The sequence below is a fragment of the Lithobates pipiens genome, unplaced genomic scaffold (genome assembly GCF_037356315.1).
Source record: "Lithobates pipiens isolate NorthernLeopardFrog02 unplaced genomic scaffold, aLitPip1_a1.2 Scaffold_16, whole genome shotgun sequence".
Classification (NCBI taxonomy): domain Eukaryota; kingdom Metazoa; phylum Chordata; class Amphibia; order Anura; family Ranidae; genus Lithobates; species Lithobates pipiens.
In genome coordinates, this window is record NW_027507748.1 from 19,540,344 (window position 1) to 19,562,756 (window position 22,413).

Sequence of the window (22,413 nt, forward strand, 5' to 3'; positions counted from 1 at the left end):
CACAAAGGCAAAATTGTGGTTCCTGAAGCCTTGAAGGTGAACGTGTTGGAACTCTGCCACGACCATAAGATGGCCGGACACTTTGGTACCTTGAAGACTGCCGAACTGGTTCAACACACCTTCTGGTGGCCTTAACTTCTCAAGGATTGCAAGGACTATGTTGACTCTTGTAGCACTTGTGCCCGAAGTAAAAATAGCCGGACACGGGCTTGGGGTCTACTGAAACCTTTGCCTGTCCCTGAGAGACCGTGGAAAATGATTTCGATGGATTTTATCGTGGAACTTCCACTATCCGAGGGGTTCTCTACTATCTTTGTTGTTGTAGATAGGCTGTCCAAAATGGCCCACTTCCTCCCGATGAAGGGCACCCCCTCGGCAATGGAGACGGCCAAGATCTTTATCAAAGAAATTGTAAGGCTGCATGGGGTCCCGGCAAGTATTGTTTCCGATCGAGGTGTCCAATTCACTTCAAGGTTTTGGAAAGCGCTCTGCAGGTCTCTTGAAATTGAATTGGCCCTTTCTTCCGCTTATCACCCCCAGACAAATGGACAAACGGAAAGAACCAATCAGTCCCTGGAGCAGTACATCCGCTGTTTTTCTTCTTTCTTGCAAGATGACTGGGTCTCGCTACTACCTATGGAGGAGTTTGCATATAACAACTCTTTGCATTCCGCCATCAACCAAACACCGTTCTTTGCCAATTACGGCTTCCACCCAGCTTTTTTTTACCCAGCTCAGTCCCAGAATGCTCTGTTCCTGCAGTTTCCGAGACATTGGACTTCTTCTCTAATAACAACAAACTCCTAAAGGAGACTATGGCCCGGTCCCAGGAATGCTATAAACGGGCGTTTGACAAGAAGAGACGTGGAGAACTTGTTCTGGCGCCCGGCAACCAAGTATGGTTATCCACAGCTAACCTAAAGGTGGCCTGTCCCTCCAGGAAGTTAGGCCCTAAATTCATGGGCCCTTTAACAGTAAAGAGGAAGATAAATGAAGTTGCCTATGAACTTAACCTACCTGACTCTTTTAGAGTGCACCCGGTCTTTCACGTGACCTTACTGAAACCTGTTACTCCAAATCCCTTTGCTGACCGCACTACTGGCCCACCCGAACCTGTTATAGTGGACAATGAAGAAGAGTTTGAGGTCGAAGCAATCCTTGATTGCAGGAAGAAGGGTAATGTAACCCCGTACCTCATCAAATGGAAGGGGTATGGCCCTGAAGACAACTCCTGGGAGCCCGAGGACAATCTACATGCTCAAGAACTTTTGCGGGCCTTCAAGAACCGCCAGGTTTCCAAATCGGCTCACCTGGGCAGCTGGAGTCTGCCCTTAAGGAGGGGGCACTGTCAGGGTAGTTACCTGGATGGTCGCGGTGCTGCCCGTGTTGGTGTGTGCCAATGTCCTGCGGTGCGTGCTGGGGTGCGTGTTCCTGTGCGCGCGCTGTTGCACGCTCCTGTGGGCGCTGGTGCGCGTCAGTGTGTGCCCTTGCGTGCCCCTGCCGGTGCCGGTGCACGTCGGCGCGCGCCGGCGCGCGCTGTTGTGGGCACTTCGGGTGGCGCTGGTGTGTCTGCTGGCGCCCGGGTGCGCGCGTGCGTGTGCGGCGCTTGGCGCCAATCGGCCTATTTAGGCCTGCTGCTTAGACCATTCAGGTGCTGCCTGATCAACAGCTCCTCGGTTCCTGTTCCGTTGTCCGTATCCTGCGTTCCTGTTTCCAGATCTCCAGACGACCTGGCTCTCCTTGGACACCTCTGACCTCTGCCTGCACCTGACCTCGGCCTGTTTGACCTCTCTCTTGCCTGCTCCTACTGTACCTCTGCTGCCCGCCTGTTGCCAAACCCTGCCTGAACCCGGACCTGCCTGCTCTGCTCCTGCTCTGCTCCTGCTCCGTACCCAGTTTGCCTGTGTCCAACCTACGCACCTGCTGCTGGAAGTTTCCTGCAAGTTCCTGCTCCTGGAGCCATACCACAGGCTCTCTTACCACTCCGCACTCTCAGCCACCTGTCTGCTCTATCAGGGGTTGTAAGTCGGACACGTACGGGAGACCACCCTCTGCCCAAGCGGGTTAACCAGTTCGGTAAGTGCCAGTCTGACACGGCCGTTTACCACATGATCGCTCCGTCAAATGATGGAGCGATCACTTGTAAATAAACCAGAAGTCATGTTATGACGCCGGTTCCTCCCTCCCCTCTCTGTACCGATCGGTACAGCGGAGGGAGAAGAGATTGGTGTCAGCAGCGCTGTGGGCTGGATCTGCAGTGCCCACAGTGCTGCTCACCGAAAATGAACCCCTCAATTCCCTGCCAATACTTTGCAATACCCTGCAATACTCTGCAATACCCAGCAATACTCTGCAACACCCAATACCCTGCCAATACTCTGCAATACCCTGCAATACTCTGCAATACCCAATACCCTGCCAATACTCTGCAAAACCCTGCCAATACTCTGCAATACCCAATACCCTGCCAATACTCTGCAATACTCTGCACTACCCTGCCAATACCCTGCAATACCCTGCAATACTCTGCCAATACTCTGCAATACCCTGCCAATACTCTGCAATACCCTGCCAATACCCAATACCCTGCCAATACTCTGCAATACCCAATACCCTGTCAATACTCTGAAATACCCTGCCAATACTCTGCAATACCCTACAATACTCTGCAATACCCAATACCCTGCCAATACTCTGCAATACCCTGCCAATACTCTGCAATACCCTGCAATACTCTGCAATACCCAATACCCTGCCAAAGTGCCAATACTCTGCAATACCCTGCCAATACTCTGCAATACCCAGCAATAATCTGCAATACTCTGCAATACCCTGCCAATACTCTGCCATTTTTCTATTTGTATTTTTTTATTTCAGGCTTCCCAGCTTAGAGGTGAGATATGGGGTATAATTGACCCCCCATATCTCACTGTAAAGAGGACCTTTCATGCCATATTCCTCTTACAAGGGATGTTTACATTCCTTGTAATAGGAATAATAGTGATCAAAAAAATTATTTTTGGGGAAAAAAATGTCAAACTAAAATAAATAAAGTAAAATGAACAATAAAAAAGAAAAAAAAATTAAAGCCATGTGCTCCCATGCAGAAGCGAACGTATACGTAAGTCCTGCCCACATATGAAAACAATGTTCAAACCACACATGTGAGGTATCGCTGCGAACATTAGAGCGAGAGAAATAATTTTGGCCCTAGACCTCCTCTGTAACTCAAAACATGTAACCAGTAAAAGAATTTAAAGTGTCTCCTATGGGGATTTTTAAGTAGCGACGTTTGGCGCCATTCCACGAGCGTGTGCAATTTTGAAGGTATGTTACATAGATACATGTTAGGTATCTATTTACTTGGCGTAACTTCATCTTTCACATTGTGCAAAAACATTGGCCTAACTTTACTGTTTTTTTTTTTTTGCAATGACCACCATTGTATTCTCTAGGGTCTTTGCTAAAAAAAACACACACACATATATATATATATATATATATATATATATATATATATATATATATATATATATATAGATATATATATATATATATATATATATAATGTTTTGGGGTTCTATGTAATTTTCTAACAAATAAATGATGATTTTTACATGTAGGAGAGAAATGTCAGAATTGGCCTGGGTGCTTGGGCGGCACAGTGGTGTAGTGGTTAGCACTCTCACCTAGCAGTAAGAAGGTCGCTGGTTCAAATCTCAACCATGACACTACCTGCCTGGAGTTTGCATGTTCTCCCTGTGCCTGCGTGGGTTTCCTCCGGGTACTCCGGTTTCCTCCCACAATCCAAAGACATGCAGGTAAGGTTAATTGGCTTCTGGCTTCTGTCCAAAATTGGCCCTAGTATATGAATGGGGACCTTGGATTGTGGGCTCCTTGAGGATAGAGACCAATGTGGGTGTAGCAATGTACAGGGATAAGGACAATTGTAGACACTTACTCAGGTTGAACTGGATGGACTGGTGTCTTTATTCAACCTAACTAACTATGAAACTATGAAACTCCAGAACGCCTGATGGTGCTCCCTGCATGTTGGGCCTCTGTATGTGACCACACTATGTAAAAGTCTCACACATGTGGTATTGCCGTACTCGGGAGTAATAGCAAAATGTGTTTTGGGGTGTAATTTGTGGTATGCATATGCTGTGTGTGAGAAATAACCTGATAATATGACAATTTTGTGGGAAAAAAAAGAAAAAAAATCTTGATTTTGCAAAGAATTGTGGGAAAAATGACAACTTCAAAAAATTCATCATGCCTCTTACTAAATACTTTGGAATGTCTTCTTTCCAAAAAGGGGTCATTTGGGGGGGTATTTGTACTTTTCTGGCATGTTAGGGTCTCAAAAATTGAAATAGGCCGTCAGTCCTTCAGGTGCGATCAATTTTCAGATATTGGCACCATAGTTTGTGGACTCTATAACTTTCACAAAGACCAAATAATATCCACCAATTTGTACTTATTTTTACCAAAGATATGTAGTAGTATAAATTTTGGCCAAAATTTATGAAGAAAAATTACTAATCTGCTAAATTTTATAACAGAAACGAAGAAAAATTTATTTTTTTACAGAATTTTCGGTATTTTTTCTTTTAAAGCACAAAAAATAAAAAACCCAGCGGTGATTAAATACCACCAAAAGAAAGCTCTATTTGTGTAAAAAAAAGGACAAAAATTTCATATGGGTACAGTGTTGTATGACTGAATAATTGTCATTCAAAATGTGAGAGCACCGAAAGCTGAAAATTGGTCTGGTTATTAAGGGTGTTTAAGTGCCCAGTGGTCAAGTGGTTAAATTACTTTTTTTCCGTTAAATGTCATTTTGTGCAGGGACTGTTCTAAACACGGGAAACACGTGGCACTTCACAGGCATACTATAGACACCCCCCAGGCACAATATTTAAAGGAATATTTCACTTTTTTTCACTTTAATCGTCATTAAAATCAGTGCTCCTGAAAAAACGGCTGTTTTTAAAAACATTTTAGGTATTGATCCATGTCCCCTGGGGCAGGAGTCAGGTCCCCAAACCCTTTTTAGAACAATATCTTGCATATTAGCCATTCAAATTAGCACTTTTTATTTCAAACGTTCGAGTCCCATAGACTTCAATGAGGTTCTAAAGTTCGCATGAATTTAACCCCCCTGACGGTTTTCCCGAGTCTGACTCGGGGTGGATTTTTTATACCATTAGCGGTATCCCCGAGTCAGACTCGGGACTGCATCGCTGGATCCAGGAGGAGGAATACTCACCTTCTCCCTCGGATCCAGCGTCGTCTCCCCGCTGTATGAGCGAGCCGTGTCTCGCTCGATCTATCACATCGGCGATCTCCGTGCCCTGCGAGCGTTGCGACGCACGGGCACGGAGATCGGCGCCAAATTCAAAAAGTGAAACACACAGTAAACATACAGTATAATGTAATCTTACAGATTACATTGCTGTATGTAAACATTTCACATCCCCCGTTGTCCCTAGTGGTCTGCCCAGTGTCCTGCATGTAGTTTTATATAATAAAAGCTGTTCTTTATACCTGGAAACTGGAGATTGTCCATAGCAACCAAAACTGTCACTGTACATCAAAAATGATTTTAGACCAGCTAGAAAACAGCGATAATAAATTAGAATCACTCGCAGAATTGAGCGATAGCGATTTGTGGGGAGATCCGTCATCAAATACTGAAAAGTAATGACAGTGACAATTCTGCAACTGAGCAAATTTCAGTGTTTTTGATGTGATTACATTATTGAATAATTTTTATTATTGTTATATTATTATTTGGTACAATTATTTATAATTATTTCTTATATTATAATTTATGATTTAATTTTTCAAACTTTATCATACCCGGGATGTCTGCTAGACTCTGGTTTGGACAGATTTAAGAGAGTTATTCCTAAGAATTGCAGGACTACAATATAAAACGCCAAATTTTCATGCAAAATAATGGTACCGCTTTTAGCACCTAAAATCCGAAATAATGGTACCGCCAGGGAGGTTAAGGTCTGTTTGAAAGTTCTGGTGCAAACCAAACTGGGGGGGGGGGGTGTTCGGCTCATCCCTATTAAACAAGTGTGATTTAACTGTACTTCTATCTCGATCTGATTCATGGTTTCTGAAAGCACCTCAATTTCCTCATTAAGACCCCTGGGATTAAGGGAGTTGAGCACGTAGGTTCAATATATTTCTTGTTCACACAGCTTTTTGAAGCATTCGGCTGGTGGAAGATTGTTGGGGATAAATTCAATGACTAAAACCCTGAGACCATTTTGCACGAAATTCAGTGAAATGTATATGTAAATAGCCTCCTCTGCAAAAGGTCCTATACACCTTTTTTCCCTCCAAAAGCGTCCAACATCACTACCAGTCGAGCCCTCCACTCAGTCGAGATCCCTAGCTTCTTTGTCCCCTTTTCTGGGCTTGTTTCCTGGTTTCTTCAACCTGGCCAGTGGTGGTGATGCTGTTTCCTGGAGTAATCTGCCATCCATCTGCGTGGGATCTGTATTGTGATGTACTTACAACCAGTGCCATATATTGCTACTTTTATGAGCTGTCATTTTTATCATTAAAGTGATACTAAACCCACAACAGTAAAATCAGTCTGTAAAGCATGCTTGTTATACTCACTGTGGAACCTAAGGGGTTAATCCTCTGCATTGTGTAAAAAGGCAGTTTGATCCGGTCTTCTCTGATCCTCCCTTTCTTCTACTGTCCCCAATATATTTCCACTCTGCACATGCTCATTTTGGTGTTTATTCCTAGAGTTTTTTTTTGTTTTTTTTTGGGGGGGGGGTGCATGTGATCAGCTTAGGGCCAATAAACACTGTCCAGACAGAGGGGCGGCGGTCATGCCGCCTCATAGGACAGTCAGAGGAGAATGAAAACTCCTCCTACAAACTTTAACCGTGCTTAACCAGACACTGATAGAATTCACAGGGCTGCTATATACTGCTGAAGAGAAAAGGTATTTACCTGTTTATATTTACTAAAATAATTGCAGTTCCATGCTCTGTGTACTGTGGGAGACCAGATATAGTGAATGTGAACTATTGGGTTTAATCACACTTTAAAGAGGAAGTAAACCCTGATTGGTTTACTTCCTCTTTCATTCCCTGCAAAGGTAAAGCATAATGGACTACTATGCATCGCATTGTAATCCATTATGTGTCACTTACCTGACACAGGAGCCAGCGAAGTCACCGCTGTCCCCTGTAGTCCAGCACATCCATCTTCTCGGTGGGTCTCGCCACTCCGCCGCTGTCATTCGGCGAAGCCGCAATGACGTCACTCCCATGCATGCGCACGGGAGCCGCCGCTCGCGGCATTTCGCCGATGACCTGCGCACCGCGGTGCCTGTCTTTCAGCAAATATCTCCTAAACCGTGTAGGCTTAATCTAGGCTTACCTATAGGTCAAAGTGTGTTGTAAGGGTTTACAACCACTTTAAAGTCTTTCTAATGCTACACTTATGTAGGCGTGCTCTAGTGTTCATTTTTTGCTGATTACTGAAGTCTTCTTTGATCAAGCCATTTTGCCCTTTAAGGCGGGAGTCCGCCGGGAGTCCGCGTTTTTTTTTTAAAAGCCAGCAGCTACAAATACTGCAGCTGCTGACTTTTAAAATAGTGACACTTACCTGTCCAGCGCCCCCGAATTTGTCAGCACCCGAAGCCGATCTCTCGATCGTCTCTCGGGTGCTGCCGCCGCCATCTTGGGTATGGGAATCAGGAAGTGGAGCCTTTCGGCTTCATTTCCCGGTTGCCTATTGAGCAATCGCGAGTCGTGCTGCGCAATAAGGATGGACCCCGCTCTCTCTGGGATCTGTGTGTTTCCCATCAGGCAGCGGGGGACTTTCGGAAAGGGGCATAGATCTACGCCCCTTTCTGCAGAGAGCTATCCCGGAAGTGGGTGCAGATACCTGTACTGTACAGGTACCTGCACCCCCCTCCCCCCTGAAAGGTGCCAATTGTGGCGCCGGAGGGGGGGAGGATTACAATGAGCGGAAGGTCCACTTTAGGGTGGACCTCCGCTTTAACAGAATTGAATTTTGAAAGGCAGGTAACAAAAACTAGGGGATGGTTTGTACAGCTGGATTAGATGACACCAGTTTTTGTTTTTTTAAAGATGCTTTTATCCCAAAGTGTTACTTTTTTTTTTTTTCCAACATGAAGAAGAAGAATGTTTTTATTGGTAAACAAAACATCCTTTATTACTATGACTTGGATAAAGACCAGGTCACATTTTTAGAATTCATTCATAGCAACAATTGTCCCCCAATAATTTCTGTCCATCTGTGGGTCGTCTACTGTGTGTGGTCAGACAACATCCCTGTTTATACAAGCTCCTTATAGGGACAGTAATTGTATTATTAAAGCGGGAGTCCGCCGGGACTCCGCGTTTTTTTTTTTTTTTTAAAAGCCAGGAGCTACAAATACTGCAGCTGCTGACTTTTAAAATAGTGACACTTACCTGTCCAGCGCGCCCGCGATGTCGGCACCCGAAGCCAATCTCTCGATCGCCTCTCGGGTGCTGCCGCCGCCGCCATCTTGGGTATGGGAATCAGGAAGTGGAGCCTTTCGGCTTCATTTCCCGGTTCCCTACTGCGCATGCGCGAGTCACGCTGCGCAATAAGAATGGACCCGCTGTCTCTGGGATCCATGTGTTTCCCAGCAGACAGCGGGGGACTTTCGGAAAGGGGCGTAATCTACGCCCCTTTCCGCAGAGAGCTATCCCAGAAGTGGGTGCAGATACCTGTGCTGTACAGGTACCTGCACCCCCCTCCCCCCTGAAAGGTGCCAATTGTGGCGCCGGAGGGGGGGAGGGTTCCGATGAGTGGAAGGTCCACTTTAGAGTGGACCTCCGCTTTAAGGACTAAACACTGTGTAGAAAGTAAAGTCATACAATGGACTGTTAGGAGGTGATCAGGGGTGAGGCACACCAGCTTGGGGGCCCTATTCTGATGCAATAAACACCCAGCAGTCACATGACCAGGGACAGTCAGTGAAAGGATGAGGTGTAACTGTTATAATTCCTATGTGATCTGTGAGGATATTCTGTGCTTGTCATCTTACCTGTTATACTGGGTTTTATATTCTCAGATCCATTTCAGGAAGAAAAAGAGAAGCATTAAGACTGTGACTCCAAATGGCATAAAGGACAGACCTGCAATATCATGTGAAGTGGAGATGAACCCATCACAGACAATGATACTGAGACCAATACTTACAACAGATAGTTTCATAGCTTTGTAATTTGAGTGTCTACAATTGTCCCCATCCCTGTACATTGCACACTCACATCAGTCCCTACCCTCAAAGAGCCCACAATCCAAGGTCCCCATACCTACACTAGGGCCAATTTTGGACAGAAGCCAATCAACCTACCTGCATGTCTTTGGATTGTGGGAGGAAACCGGAGTACCTGGAGAAAACCCACACAGGCACAGGGAGAACATGCAAACTCCAGGCAGGTAGTGTCGGGGTTGGGATTCAAACCAACGACCCTTCTTACTGCTAGGCAATAGTGCTAACCACTACACCACTGTGCTGCCCAGATACAGCAATAACAGTGTCAATGTCTCAGCAGTCAGCAGATGTCTTAACAGATCCAGATATTGGAGAAAGCTGTAGGAAATCTGTATCTTGTATAACCCTTTCATGACTAAGCCTATTTTTGACATTTGGTGTTTACAAGTTAAAATCTATATTTTTTGCTAGAAAATTACTTAGATCCCCCAAACATTATATAGATTTTGTAGCAGGGGATCTAGAGAATAAAATGGCGATTGTTGCAATATTTTATGTCACACGGTATTTTTGCAGCGGTGTTTTAAATGCAACTTTTTGGGAAAAGGGACACTTTCATGGATTTAAAAAAAAACTAAAACAGTAAAGTAACAAAAGTTAGCCCAATTTTTTTGTATGATGTGAAAGATGATGTTACGCCGAGTAAATAGATACCAAACATGTCACGCTTTATAATTGCACTCACTCTGGAATGACGACAAAATATGGTACCTAAAAATCTCCATAGGCGACGCTTTAAATTTTTTTACGGTTACCAGGTTAGAGTTACAGAGGAGTTTACATATGCGGGCGCGACTTCCGTATGCGTTTTCTTTGCTGTGCGAGCTCGCGGCGACGGTGGCGATTTCAAATTTTATTTTTTCTTATTTATTTTATTTTAAAATGAATAAATTGTTTTAACCACTACAATACAGGGCACTTTCGCCCCCTTCCTTCCCAGCCCAATTTTCAGCGTTCATCGCTCTAGCGCTTTCAATGACAATTGCGCGGTGGTATTTTGGTGGTATTTATTCACGACTCCGGTTTTTATTTTTTGCGATATAAGTGCAAAAAAAGTGGAAATTTGGAAAAAAAATAATATTTTCTTTTTTCTATTTTAAAAGAAATCCAATAAAATCAAATTTTGTCATAAATTTAACCACTTGCCGACCGCCGCACGCCGATGTACGTCCTATTTTTGAAGAGGGATTTCTCGGTAACGGCAGCAGCTGCTGCCACAACCAAGATATCCATCTCTTCAGGCGGTGGTCGGCTGTACGATAACGGTGGTCTCCACGGCGGATTCGCCGCGAGATCACCGCTATCGGTGGCGGGAGAGGTGTCACCCCCCTCCCGCCGCCCTCCCGCACCTTCCGCCGCTTACCGGAGCCGTCGGTAGCGGTGGAGGAGATCGGGTCCTTTCGCTAGCTGGGCATAGAGACAAGTGAGGCTAAGATGGCCCCCACTCGTCTCTATACCATAGGAGGGCGGAAGCGACGTCAAAACGTCACTTCCACCCATACCTCTTAAAGGTATATTTTTTTTAAATGTTATATTTTCTTTTTTTTTTGTTGCATTTTAGCCCAAATATGAGATCTGAGGACTTTTTGACCCCAGATCTCATATTTAAGAGGACCTGTCATGCTTTTTTCTATTACAAGGGATGTTTACATTCCTTGTAATAGGAATAAAAGTGATCCATTTTTTTTTTTAAAACAGTGTAAAAATAAATGAAATCAATTAAAATAAATAAGAAAAAAATTTTTTTTTTTAAAAAACTCCCGTCACGACGAGCTTGCGCACAGAAGCGAGCGCATACGTGAGTAGCGCCTGCATATGAAAACGGTGGTCAAACCACACATGTGAGGTATTGCCGCGATCGATAGAGCGAGAGCAATAATTTTAGCCCTAGACCTCCTCTGTAACGCAAAAAATGCAACCTGTAGAATTTTTTAAATGTCGCTTATGGAGATTTTTGAGGCTAAAAGTTTGACGCCATTCCACGAGCGGGCACAATTTTGAAGCGTGACATGTTGGGTATCAATTTACTCGGCGTACCATTATCTTTCACAATAAAAAAAAATTGGGCTAATTTTACTGTTGTCTTATTTTTTTATTCAAAAAAGTGAATTTTTTCCAAAAAAAGTGCGCTTGTAAGACCGCTGCGCAAATATGGTGTGAAAAAAAGTATTTCAATGACCGCCATTTTATTCTCTAGGGTGTTAAAAAAAACAATATAAAATATTTGGGGGTTCTAAGTAATTTTCTAGCAAAAAAAACTGTTTTAAACATGGAAACACCAAGTCTGAAAAAGAGGCCTGGTCCTTAAGTGGTTAAGCCAAAATGTATTCTGCTACATATTTTTGGTAAAAAAAATTCTGTTAAGTGTATAATAATTGGTTTGTGTGATCACGGACATATGTACGCAAATGATCATGTACATATGTGTGCAGATAATCATTGGAACATGTGATTTTAGTGGGACATATGTGGGGGACATGCGTTTTTTTATTTGGGGACATGTGTGGTGACGTGTATTGTGATGACATTTGTGTTTACACTGTAGGTTTATACTAGACTGGTGATCAGTGAGTAAAAAGCTGTAAAAAACAGCCCATACTCACTGATCACCAGCCGGCTGCAGCGATCTGCTCTCCTCTCCTTAGCGATGACTTCCGTGTGAGGAGAGGAGAGCCGATTGCCTAGCAACCGGCTGCTTGTTTACATCACATGATGGCTGTGATTGGACATGGCCGTCATGTGATCAGGAGGGCCAATCACAGAGCCCTCCTGCCGATCCGAGATGCGCCATGTCCGGGTGACACGAGCACATCGGGATCGTGCCGCTGCGCGGGCACGCGCGTGATCCCCCTCCTTCTGAAGGACGTTCCTGAACGTCCAGTCAGAAGGAGGCGGCTCCCACCCAGCCGTATATGTACATTGGGATCACTTTTTTTGCTGTCACAAGGAATGTAAACATCCCTTGTGACAGTAATAGGTGGTGACAGATACTCTTTATGGAGGGATGGGGGGTCTAAAAGACCTCCAATACCTCCTTTGCAATTCAAAGTATTCAGATTGCCGTTTTCGGTGATTCTGAATACTGTATATTTTTTTAAAACCGGCGCCATTGGCAGCCGAATAAACGGGAAGTGGCGTCATGACGTCGCTTCCGTGTTTACGATCAGGAGACTGGAATGAAGCTGCTTATTGCTTCAATCCAGTCTGTCCCTAGCCGCCAGAAGTGGCGGTTTATTGATCGGGGCTCCCAATGGAACGGGAGCCCCGGTAAGAGTGGCGGGGGGTGTCCCCTCCCGCTCCTTCGGTATAACAGCTGAGTGGCTTTTAGCCAAATCGGTTATTATGGCTGGAAAGCCGATCGCCGATTTTAAAAAATGGTAACGGGATGATGCCTGCAGCTGTGGGCATCATCCCGGTATAACCCCCGAAAGCCGAGTACGCACATCTGCATACGCTCGGCGGCAAGGGGATAGTCTGCGCAGTGAAGATTAATATTATTATACAGGATTTACAGTATATAGCGCAGTTGGTTTGTGAAACACTTTACAACATGAAGGCAGAAAGTACAGTTATAATACAATTCAATCCAGGAGGAATCAGAGGGCCCTCCTCGTTAGCGCTTACAATATAAAAGGATGACGTCAAGTGATACAAAAGAAAGTAACCGTTGCACTAAAATCATTTTAAGGTATTTTCTCCTAAAAAAAAAAAATGCTACTGCCTCTATTTTATTTTACAGATCTTCTGTTTTCAGAAAATATATAATTGTTTGGGGAATTTAACCCTTTCGCTGCCAGGTCCATATGGCGTACAGACCTACAGCACTGCTTCCAGCTGGCCAGGTCATCTGCTGATCAGAGCTATTCCCCCAAAAAGGTGCCCCCTCCTCCGCTGCCGCCAGTAGTACACTGACATTTATCCCCTGATTTAACCTAAAATATCCCTTCCCCACCTCACACTATTTCTCTACACTCACCCCTCCCCCCTCATACCCCCACACTGTTCTTCCCCCCCCCCGGCACTGATACTCCCCTGCAGCTTGTGGCTTTCCTCTTCTGCCCTCCTTCCAGGTTTATATGCTGCAGGGGAGCCACGAGGGAAAAAATCCAGCTATATTTCCCACTCGCCACCATTCTGACCCACCCTATCCACAATCTCCTGGCACCCCAGCCTGCAGCTGTTGCTAGGGAGGGAGGGAGATCACTACCAGCCCCCTTCCTTTCCTGGATGAATGGATGACTATCTTCATTCATCACTGTGCCATAGTAAACAGTGTTTACTATGCCCTGGTTTATGAATGAATAGGAGCCTCTATGCAAAGACTTCAATTCATTCATATGCATTGCAGCCGGGCCTGTAGAGAATTGGACTGAACTGTCTTCAGTCCCTTTCTCTTTCCAAAAAAGAGACATTAGAGGTCTGTTTAGACCCCTGATGTCTCTTCAAAGTCCCCCAAGGCCCCCCAAAAAATGAAAAAATAATTAAAATAAAATGGTATCTGTTAAGAAAAATTGTAAAAATCTAAATAAAAATCATAGTGAGGGTAGATTTAGACATGCGTCAAATGCCTCGTGCACACGTTCCGATTATCGGATGATAAAAATCGCATTCGGATAGATCGTTTGATAATCTGATCGTTAGTACACCGCTTTCGACTGCCGATCATGATAGTCCGTCCAACCAAATCCGAAGGGACAAAAAATAAAACTTTGCTCGGACGACAGCCCATCGTACGACAATCGTGTAATCAGTACAGTATACGTCCGCTAAAAGTCGATAGACAAACACCGCGAATGATCGGAAACACGAAAATAACCCAGAAGGAGATGTGAGAATGTAAACAATGATCTACCAGGAAATTGCTCCTATATACGAACAGAAAATCGCCTGTAGCCAATCAAATTTTTCTTCAAGAATCAATCAACAGATGATAATATTGTAGTTAATTATTAAATCAGGATATTCCTTGAAAATAGGATATAATTATATTAATTATTTGAATATTCATTGCACTGTACTAATTGCTCCCCTAAAAATAAATAAAAAATAAACTAAAGAATAATAAAGTTTGCAGAATGTTTTCAAATCAGATCATGTTTATTAAAGCGTGTCTTATAAAACTGAACAAAATAAATCTCAGTGCTTCTACATGTGTCCAATATTGTATAAATTTTTACAATAATAAACATTACATTTTAAACTGGAAGTAGTTGTAATGAAACCACTAGAGATCCACATTGCTGATATCTAACAAACAATATAAATGCATTATAATAGACCTGGTGGTCAAAGAACAAAGAAACAAAGAACAAGTCACAACATAAATGCAATATAATGTTGATAACATCCAAAAAAAAACACTATTTTAAACATAACACACATTAATCTGAAACTACAGTTGTGTATAATTAAAGTCTTGTGACCAAGGTGGAATTTGACGTTCATGCTGTATGTATTGCCATTGGGCACCAGGATGATTTGATCCATGAGCAATGTGTTGTGATTGTTGTGTTGATGATGGAGATGAAGCAGACTCCGTAATTATCGTTTTTCTAGTTAGCTCACCTCTAACTCCTTTATTCAGCATCTCAAGCATTAAAATTTCAGCAATTTGTCGTTGTTCCACCGACATGCTTCTCATCTGCTGTTATAATGCCGAAAGCGTCAAATACATCTGTTTTCTTTTGAAGAGCAGCACTCGCCTTGGTCAGAAAAGATGTAATGGCATCCTCAAGTCTCCTTCTCTTCTGAGGCCTAGTCACAGGTCTACTCAAAGTGGTCATACTTGTGATGGATGTTGTCTCCGGTGTGTTCGGAGTGGACACATTCAAGTCTTCTGGTGATTCATGTGCCTGTGTTGTTGTCTATTCAAAAAAGGGAAATTATAGTATTATAGTATTGCAAATAAATACCATGATGCAAACCACGATGTAAGAAAATATATGAAAAGCCAAATATTTGTTAATACCTGTGTCCGTGGTATGTCTTCTGAATCCTCAAACTGCATTTCAGGAGACATTTGTTCAAAATCCTCAGAGGTGGAAAGTAGAGTACTGGAGGTTGAAGGAAGAGTAGATATTGATGATCTTGCATCTACTTGATCTGTTAGAAACCTCAGGCTTTGAAAGTACCATAGTCTGGGAACATATATATCATTGGCTCCTGCTCTAGATCTTTGAGAATCATTAATTTTATTGAGTTCCCTTTTAAAAACAGTTCTTAGGTTAGCAATTTTATTGCGAACATAGTTCAAGTCCGCAGAACTACAAATTGGTTTGCACAGTTCAACTAGTTTAGTGAGGGCCTCGTGCCTTTTATTACGGTTGGAGTTCTCCTTTGATTTTATCTTCCACAAGCATGGCATCTGCTTGTATATATCTATGAATTGTGCCAAGAATTCTGGGCTTGTAAACATGTCCACCATTTTTCCTGCGAAATAAAATGTAAATATTCTAAATAATACCTATCTTTTACATCAGACCTACATATACATTATGCTATCACCTCACAATATGCACTCATTTCTACCATTAAACAAGGCCTTAATGTACACAGCACTTGAATAAAAAAAAGATTTGCAATGTAATACAGAAACAAGGATTAAAAAAACATGTTTGAAACATACTGTCAGGTCACCTTGAGGCGAGGTGACAGATGCACACCGTAGGGATCAGGAGTGCACCGCAAGGTTGTGGACCCTACGGCTGACTGCTGCAGACGGGGGACAGATCCCACCGGGGTTAGAGTGTAAGATTCCCTGGGGTGTGGAGTCTAAGAGCCAGCAGGTGTTCACCAGAGCCTCTAGAGGTGAGGATGGACTTGGCTGCAACTGGCTCCAGGTCGTGACCCCCAGGGTCCCCCAGCTCACACCCACAGTAGGCAACAGGAGGATAGGGATGGTGAGGGACAAAGCCAAGGTCGGGGCCACAAGCAGACAGGAATAGTCAGGGACACGCCAATAGGTCAGGATCACAGGCAAACAGGGATAGTCAAGGACACACCAAAGTCGGTAACGGAACAACAGAAGAGCACACGGCAGGTAACAGGAGGCTAACACACAAAGGTTGATCAGCAAGGTTGGCCTGCAGTGCACAGGTTAATATAGAGTTCTCGGATAGGAGCTAGGGTGGAGTCATGCCAGAGGATGGATTACAAAAGCAGTCCGGTGAGGGTCGGATGGTCTCTAGAGATGAACACATGGAAACAGGTAAGCAGACAAACACTATTGCAAAACCATGACACATACCTACGTTCGTGTGTAAATAGCATTCGTGCGCGGTGTAAACTCGTGATCTTGTCCTAGGCTAGTGTCAACGAACATTGCAACGTTCAATCGGTACATTACACACTGGTCATGTGTACATTGCCCCGCCCCTTTCTGATGTGTGAACATGCAATATTCCCGACGCCTGCGACACAGCCATGAGTTCTCACCAGCAGCATGGAGAAAATGGTGGACATGGAGGGCAGAAAGGCACATGCTGCCAGACCTGGACACAAAACAAAAGCAACCCCAATGTCAAGAAGTGAGATGGTGGACGTGGTCTATATTCTTGAGAAGAATGATTATGATGGCAAACTGGCAAACTATGAAAAGCCCAACAGAAGAAAGGACATCATCATGGATAAAGTGATTGCATTGCTAAAAAGGAAACATGATGTAGAAAGATCCAAGGATCAGTTGAGGAAGCGCTGGTCTGACCTAAAGCACCGTGAAAAAGACCAGCTTGAAAAAATTCATCAAACTATTAAAAAAAGTAAGTAAAAAAAAAAAAAGATATATTGCCTTTTTCAGATGTTTTTGTGTGGCTTATGAAAATATCTAATACCCCTAAACTGAATATATTGTATGTTTTCCTTATTTCAGGGCAAAAGAAAAAAATAAGATCAAAGAAATCGCAGCGTCAAAGGCGCATTAAGAAACGACTGGAAGAAATCACCTCAGATCATAAAATAGCACATGGTGACATCTCAGGAGCTCATGAGCAAAGAATAATTCAAGAAGGTATGTTATATAAAAGTTTAATATTAATTAATGTAAACAGCTTTGTTCCAAATGTAAATTATAATTGTTAGATTTTAAATTAATAACCTGCTCCAAATTAAATACATGAAAGACCATGTCATGATGTGCTAGTATGTGATAGACCACCGCTACTGGCCTAAAAAGGTTTAAAACCGCTCGCAAAGCGTTGGTGCAGTGGCGCTTTGCTGGCGGTATAGCTGCACTGCCCCATTTATTTTAAATGGGTAGGAGCGGTTTAGGAGCAGTGAATACACCGCTCCAAAGATGCTGCTAGCAGGACTGTTTCTGTCGTCCTGCCAGCACTCCGCTCCAGTGGAGACACAGCAGCTGCTCTTTCAATGCGCTTTGCAGTTGCTATTTTTAGTGCTGTGGCGCCTGAAAAGCGCCTCAGTGTGAAAGGGGTCTAATGCATCATATTCATTAAGGGGGATAAACACCTTGTAGTCAGCGGCCCCCCAGAGCCCCTGTTTTACTTACCTGAGCCCCAAATCTCTGTGTGCGATATTCCACATTGCTTTCCCCCAGCATTTCTAGGCTCTTCATTGGATAACTCATAGCACCACAGACATTGACTCCCGCTGCTGTCAATCACATCCAATTGCACGCCCACCAGGGGGTGGAGCCGAGTCATACAATTGGCGGCTATGGACACCGATTGTATGACACAGGAGCGCACCCGCAAGCTAACCCCTTTTTTGTAAAGTGTTCCTCAGAGGGGGTTAGCTCTTGCGGGGGGAGCCATGAGACCCCAGAAGAGGACGATCGGGGCCACTCTGTGCAAAATGAACTGCACATAGGAGATAAGTATGACATGTTTTTTTATTTAACTAGTTGCTGACCGCCGGCTGTCAAATGACGGCCAGGCGGCGCACCTATTGTGGCGGGAGGCCGTCATATGACGGCCTCCCGTTTAAACAGGGAATGCGCGCGATCATGCGCGCGCATCCCTGTTTCTACGGTGGCGGCGTGTCACGGAGACACCGCTCGCCACCGAAGGGGGTGAACAGCCATTGGTTATGATGAAATCACGGCCAATCACAGATGGTCACACCCCGACTGTGCACGGCGCATGCGCGTGATCACGTCGGTGGCGGCGTGTTCCCCGGGAACACTGCTCGTCACCAACACTGGTAAACAGCCATTGGCCGGCTGTTTACCCACGTGATCAGCTGTGATCCTTTCACAGCCAATCACTAAAATGTAAACAAACCGCGGTAACGAGATGTTACCGGGTTCTCCTCCTCACACACCGATCGTGGAGGAGATTACGGTAACATCTCGTTACCGCCTACAGTACACATCAAGCACACTGATTGCCCCCCCCAATAAAGAGGACCTGTCACCACCCCTCATAGTACCTGTCAATCACAGTCCATCAGAGTACCTGTCACAGTCCATCAGAGTATTTGAGTACCTGTCACAGCCCATCAGAGTACCCGAGTACCTGTCAAAGTTCATCTGAGTACCCGAGTACCTGTCACAGTTCATCTGAGTACCGAGTACCTGTCAAAGTTCATCTGAGTACCCGAGTACCTGTCACAGCCCATCAGAGTACCCGAGTACCTGTCACAGCCCATCAGAGTACCCGAGTACCTGTCCCAGCCCATCTGAGTACCCGAGTACCTGTCACAGCCCATCAGAGTACCAGAGTACCTGTCACAGCCCATCAGAGTACCCGAGTACCTGTCATGGCCCATCAGAGTACCCGATTACCTGTCACAGTCCATCAGGGTACCCGAGTACCTGTGACAGTCCATCAGGGTACCCAAGTACCTGTCACAGTCCATTAGGGTACCCGAGTACCTGTCACAGTCCATCACGGTACCTGAGTATCTGTCACGGTCCATCAGAGTACCCGAGTATCTGTCACAGTCCATCAGAGTACCCGAGTACCTGTCACAGCCCATCAAAGTACCCAAGTACCTGTCACGGTTCATCCGAGTACCCGAGTAGCTGTCACAGCCCATTAAAGTACCCGAGTACTTGTCACGGTTCATCTGAGTACCCGAGTACCTGTCACAGCCCATCTGAGTACCCGAGTACCTGTCACAGCCCATCTGAGTACCTGAGTACCTGTCACAGTTCATCTGAGTACCCGAGTACCTGTCACAGTTCATCTTAGTACCCGAGTACCTGTCACAGTCCATATTAGTACCTGTCACCGCCCTTCAGAGTACCCAAATACCAGTCACCAAGCCATCAGAGTACCTGTCACCAGTCCATCAGAGTACAAGAGTACCTATCTCCAGCCCATCAGAGTACCCGAGTACCTATTTGCAGCCCATGTCTCATAGAATATACGTTTGTGTGTTTGCTTTCCAAAATGGGGTAATTTTGTGGGTAATTGCACTGTTCTGGTGCTCCAGGACCTTCAAAAGTGTGATAGGTAGGAGTGAAATGAGATGTGTCTTTTATGCTCCTAGAATGCCTGAACGTACTACTTCAATGTTCGGTCTCTCTATGTGGCCAGGCTGTGTAAAAGTCCTACACATGTGGTATCGCCATACTCGGGAGGAGTAGCAGAATGTGTTTTGGGGTGTAATTTTTGCTATATACATGCTATGTGTTAGAAATATCTTATAAATTGACAAATTTGTGTAAAAAAAAAAAATGCGTTTTAATTTTTTTCCACATATTCCAAAAACTTCTGGAAAAAAATTAAGCATTCAAAAGACTCATTATGCCTCACAGATTATACGTTGGGGTGTTTGCTTTCCAAAATGGGGTCATTTTATGGGAAACTCCATTGTCCTGGTACTCCAGGGCCTTCAAAAATGTAATAGGTGGTTGAGAAATGAGATGCATCATTTTTGCTCGTAGAACGTCTGAAGGTACTACATCAATGTTGGTGCTCTGTATGTGGCCAGGCTGTGTAAAAGTCTCACACATGTGGTATCGCCGTACTCGGGAAGAGTAGCAGAATGTATGTTGGGGTGTAATTTGTTGTATGCATATGTTGTGTGTGAGAAATAACCTGATAATATGACAATTTTGTAAAAAATAATAATAATAATAAAAAAAATCTTCATTTTGCAAAGAATTGTGGGAAAAAAATGACAACTTAAAAAAAACTCACCATGTTACTTACTTATTCTCATGTCTACTTTGTAAAAAGGGGTAATTTGGGGGGTATTTGTACTTTCCTGACTTGTTAGTGTCTCAAGAAATTAGATACACCTGATGTACTGAAGGCCTGATCAGATGTGATCAATTTTCAGTGATTGGCACCATAGTTTGTAGACTCTATAACTTTCACAAAGACCAAATAATATACACTAATGTGTGTTATTTTTTACCAAAGATAGGTAACAGTATAAATTTTGGCCAAAATTTATGAAGAAAAATTACTAATTAGCAAAAATTTATGACAGAAACAAAAAAAAAAACCCACTAGTGATTAAATACCACTAAAAGAAAGCTATATTTGTGTGGAAAAAAAGGACGCAAGTTTCATATGGATACAGTGTTGGATGACTGAGTAATTGTCATTCAAACTGTGAGAGCGCTATATTGAGGTGGTTAAAGAATATAATATGTGAACCGTTACAACACCTTTAATATTACAGGCTACTTAATAGCATAAGCTTCATAGACTTCAAAAATAATTAAGTGTCTTATACATCCATTGTTTTTTATTTTAAAATTTAATTAAAATTATGTAAATTATTTTTCTCAGTATTTATAAAATCAATATCACATCATATGTCAGGTACTACTTATGTGTAAAATTGTTTTTTTATCACATGTCCATTCCCCACTCTGTCATTGAAAGCATTCTAGATATCCCAAGTTGCAGGGGAGGAGGCTATGTTCACGCTCACAGCTTGTAACAGCAATCCGGCAGCTAGATGCTGGAATTGCTTTTACAATACATACGAATGCTGCATTTATTATTTTACCAGGGTACAGAAACATATTTGAACTACGATTACCGTCACATATTGGAAAAATGTAAACTTTAACAAACATAATGTACTGTTTTTTGTTGTTGTTTTTTTTTTTTTTTTGGTTAGAGCAAGAAAGTCATTTAAGTAAAATAGAGCAAGAAGATAGTGAAGAAGAGGGCATTTTGGAGAATGCAGAAGATAGAACCAATGAGCAAGCATATGTCCTAGACGAAGATAGTGGTGTGATAACTCTTGAGGATTTGTCCTATCCTATGGAATCTCCAAAAGGTTTGTATGTTGTTGTTTTAATGTTATTCTGTGTTCTCGTGTTTAATGTTCCACAGTGGTATAATGTGATTTTATTTCAGGCAATACAGTATTATTTTGCTGTTAATTAATTGTGAATAATTTCTAGTTATTATTTTTTTTTTAAAGGTAATATAAGCAACCTCCAGGATTCTAGACAGGACAGCAATAGTGATCGTTGTGACCCTGAACTACCCGATCTTGTAGAAGATAATTCGAATATTCATTTTGATACAGCAGTAGAACGGAAAAGCATAGTCGATTTTGTCTCTGCCTCAGGTGAGTAGCATGCATGGATATGTACACACATGTTACTGCATTACTTGATGAATTAAATGTACTATGTATTTTTCTACAGACTCAACTTTGGATTCCACAACATTGGGCATGATGTCCAATGAGCTACTGCACTGTTATGCCGAGGTGCAAAGGATTAAAGATGCTGCGTCATCCATACTGCCCCAGATGCAGTACCTCATTGATGTGATAGCTAAAGTGCAAACACGTCATTTTTAAGTTCCTTTTTTGATATTGAAATTTTGTTTATACCTTTGATATAGGTATGTTGATTACTGTTTTTGTCCATATATGTAGAATGTTGTCATACTTTTTTTTAAGATCTTTTCGTCTCTTGTAAGATTTCTTATGGGGAATGGTTTCATTATATGTTCGCTGAGTGCAAATGCATCATCTGCAGTGAATACAAAGTTCATGCCTTCAACGCTTTCATCACGGGATGGTAGGTTGAGTGTCCCTTCCTTGAGACGCTTGTAGAACTCAGTTTGGTCGATGATGCTTCCATCGGAGTTCCGACCATTTTTACCAATATCAAGGTAAAGAAACTCGTAGGTGGCATTGACTATTGCTAACATAAC

General features: G+C 43.3%; 1 protein-coding gene across 1 annotated transcript in view; it reads left to right on the forward strand.

Moving 5' to 3' along the window:
* LOC143981649 (uncharacterized) overlaps positions 1-14,467 on the forward strand; it is a 106,312-nt gene extending 91,845 nt beyond the window's left edge. The window contains exon 4 of the mRNA XM_077479643.1: positions 9,113-14,467. Coding sequence (XP_077335769.1) covers positions 9,113-9,265 — 153 coding nt within the window. The 3' untranslated portion in view covers positions 9,266-14,467. The remainder of the gene's footprint in view (positions 1-9,112) is intronic.
* Positions 14,468-22,413: the final 7,946 nt, after the last annotated feature.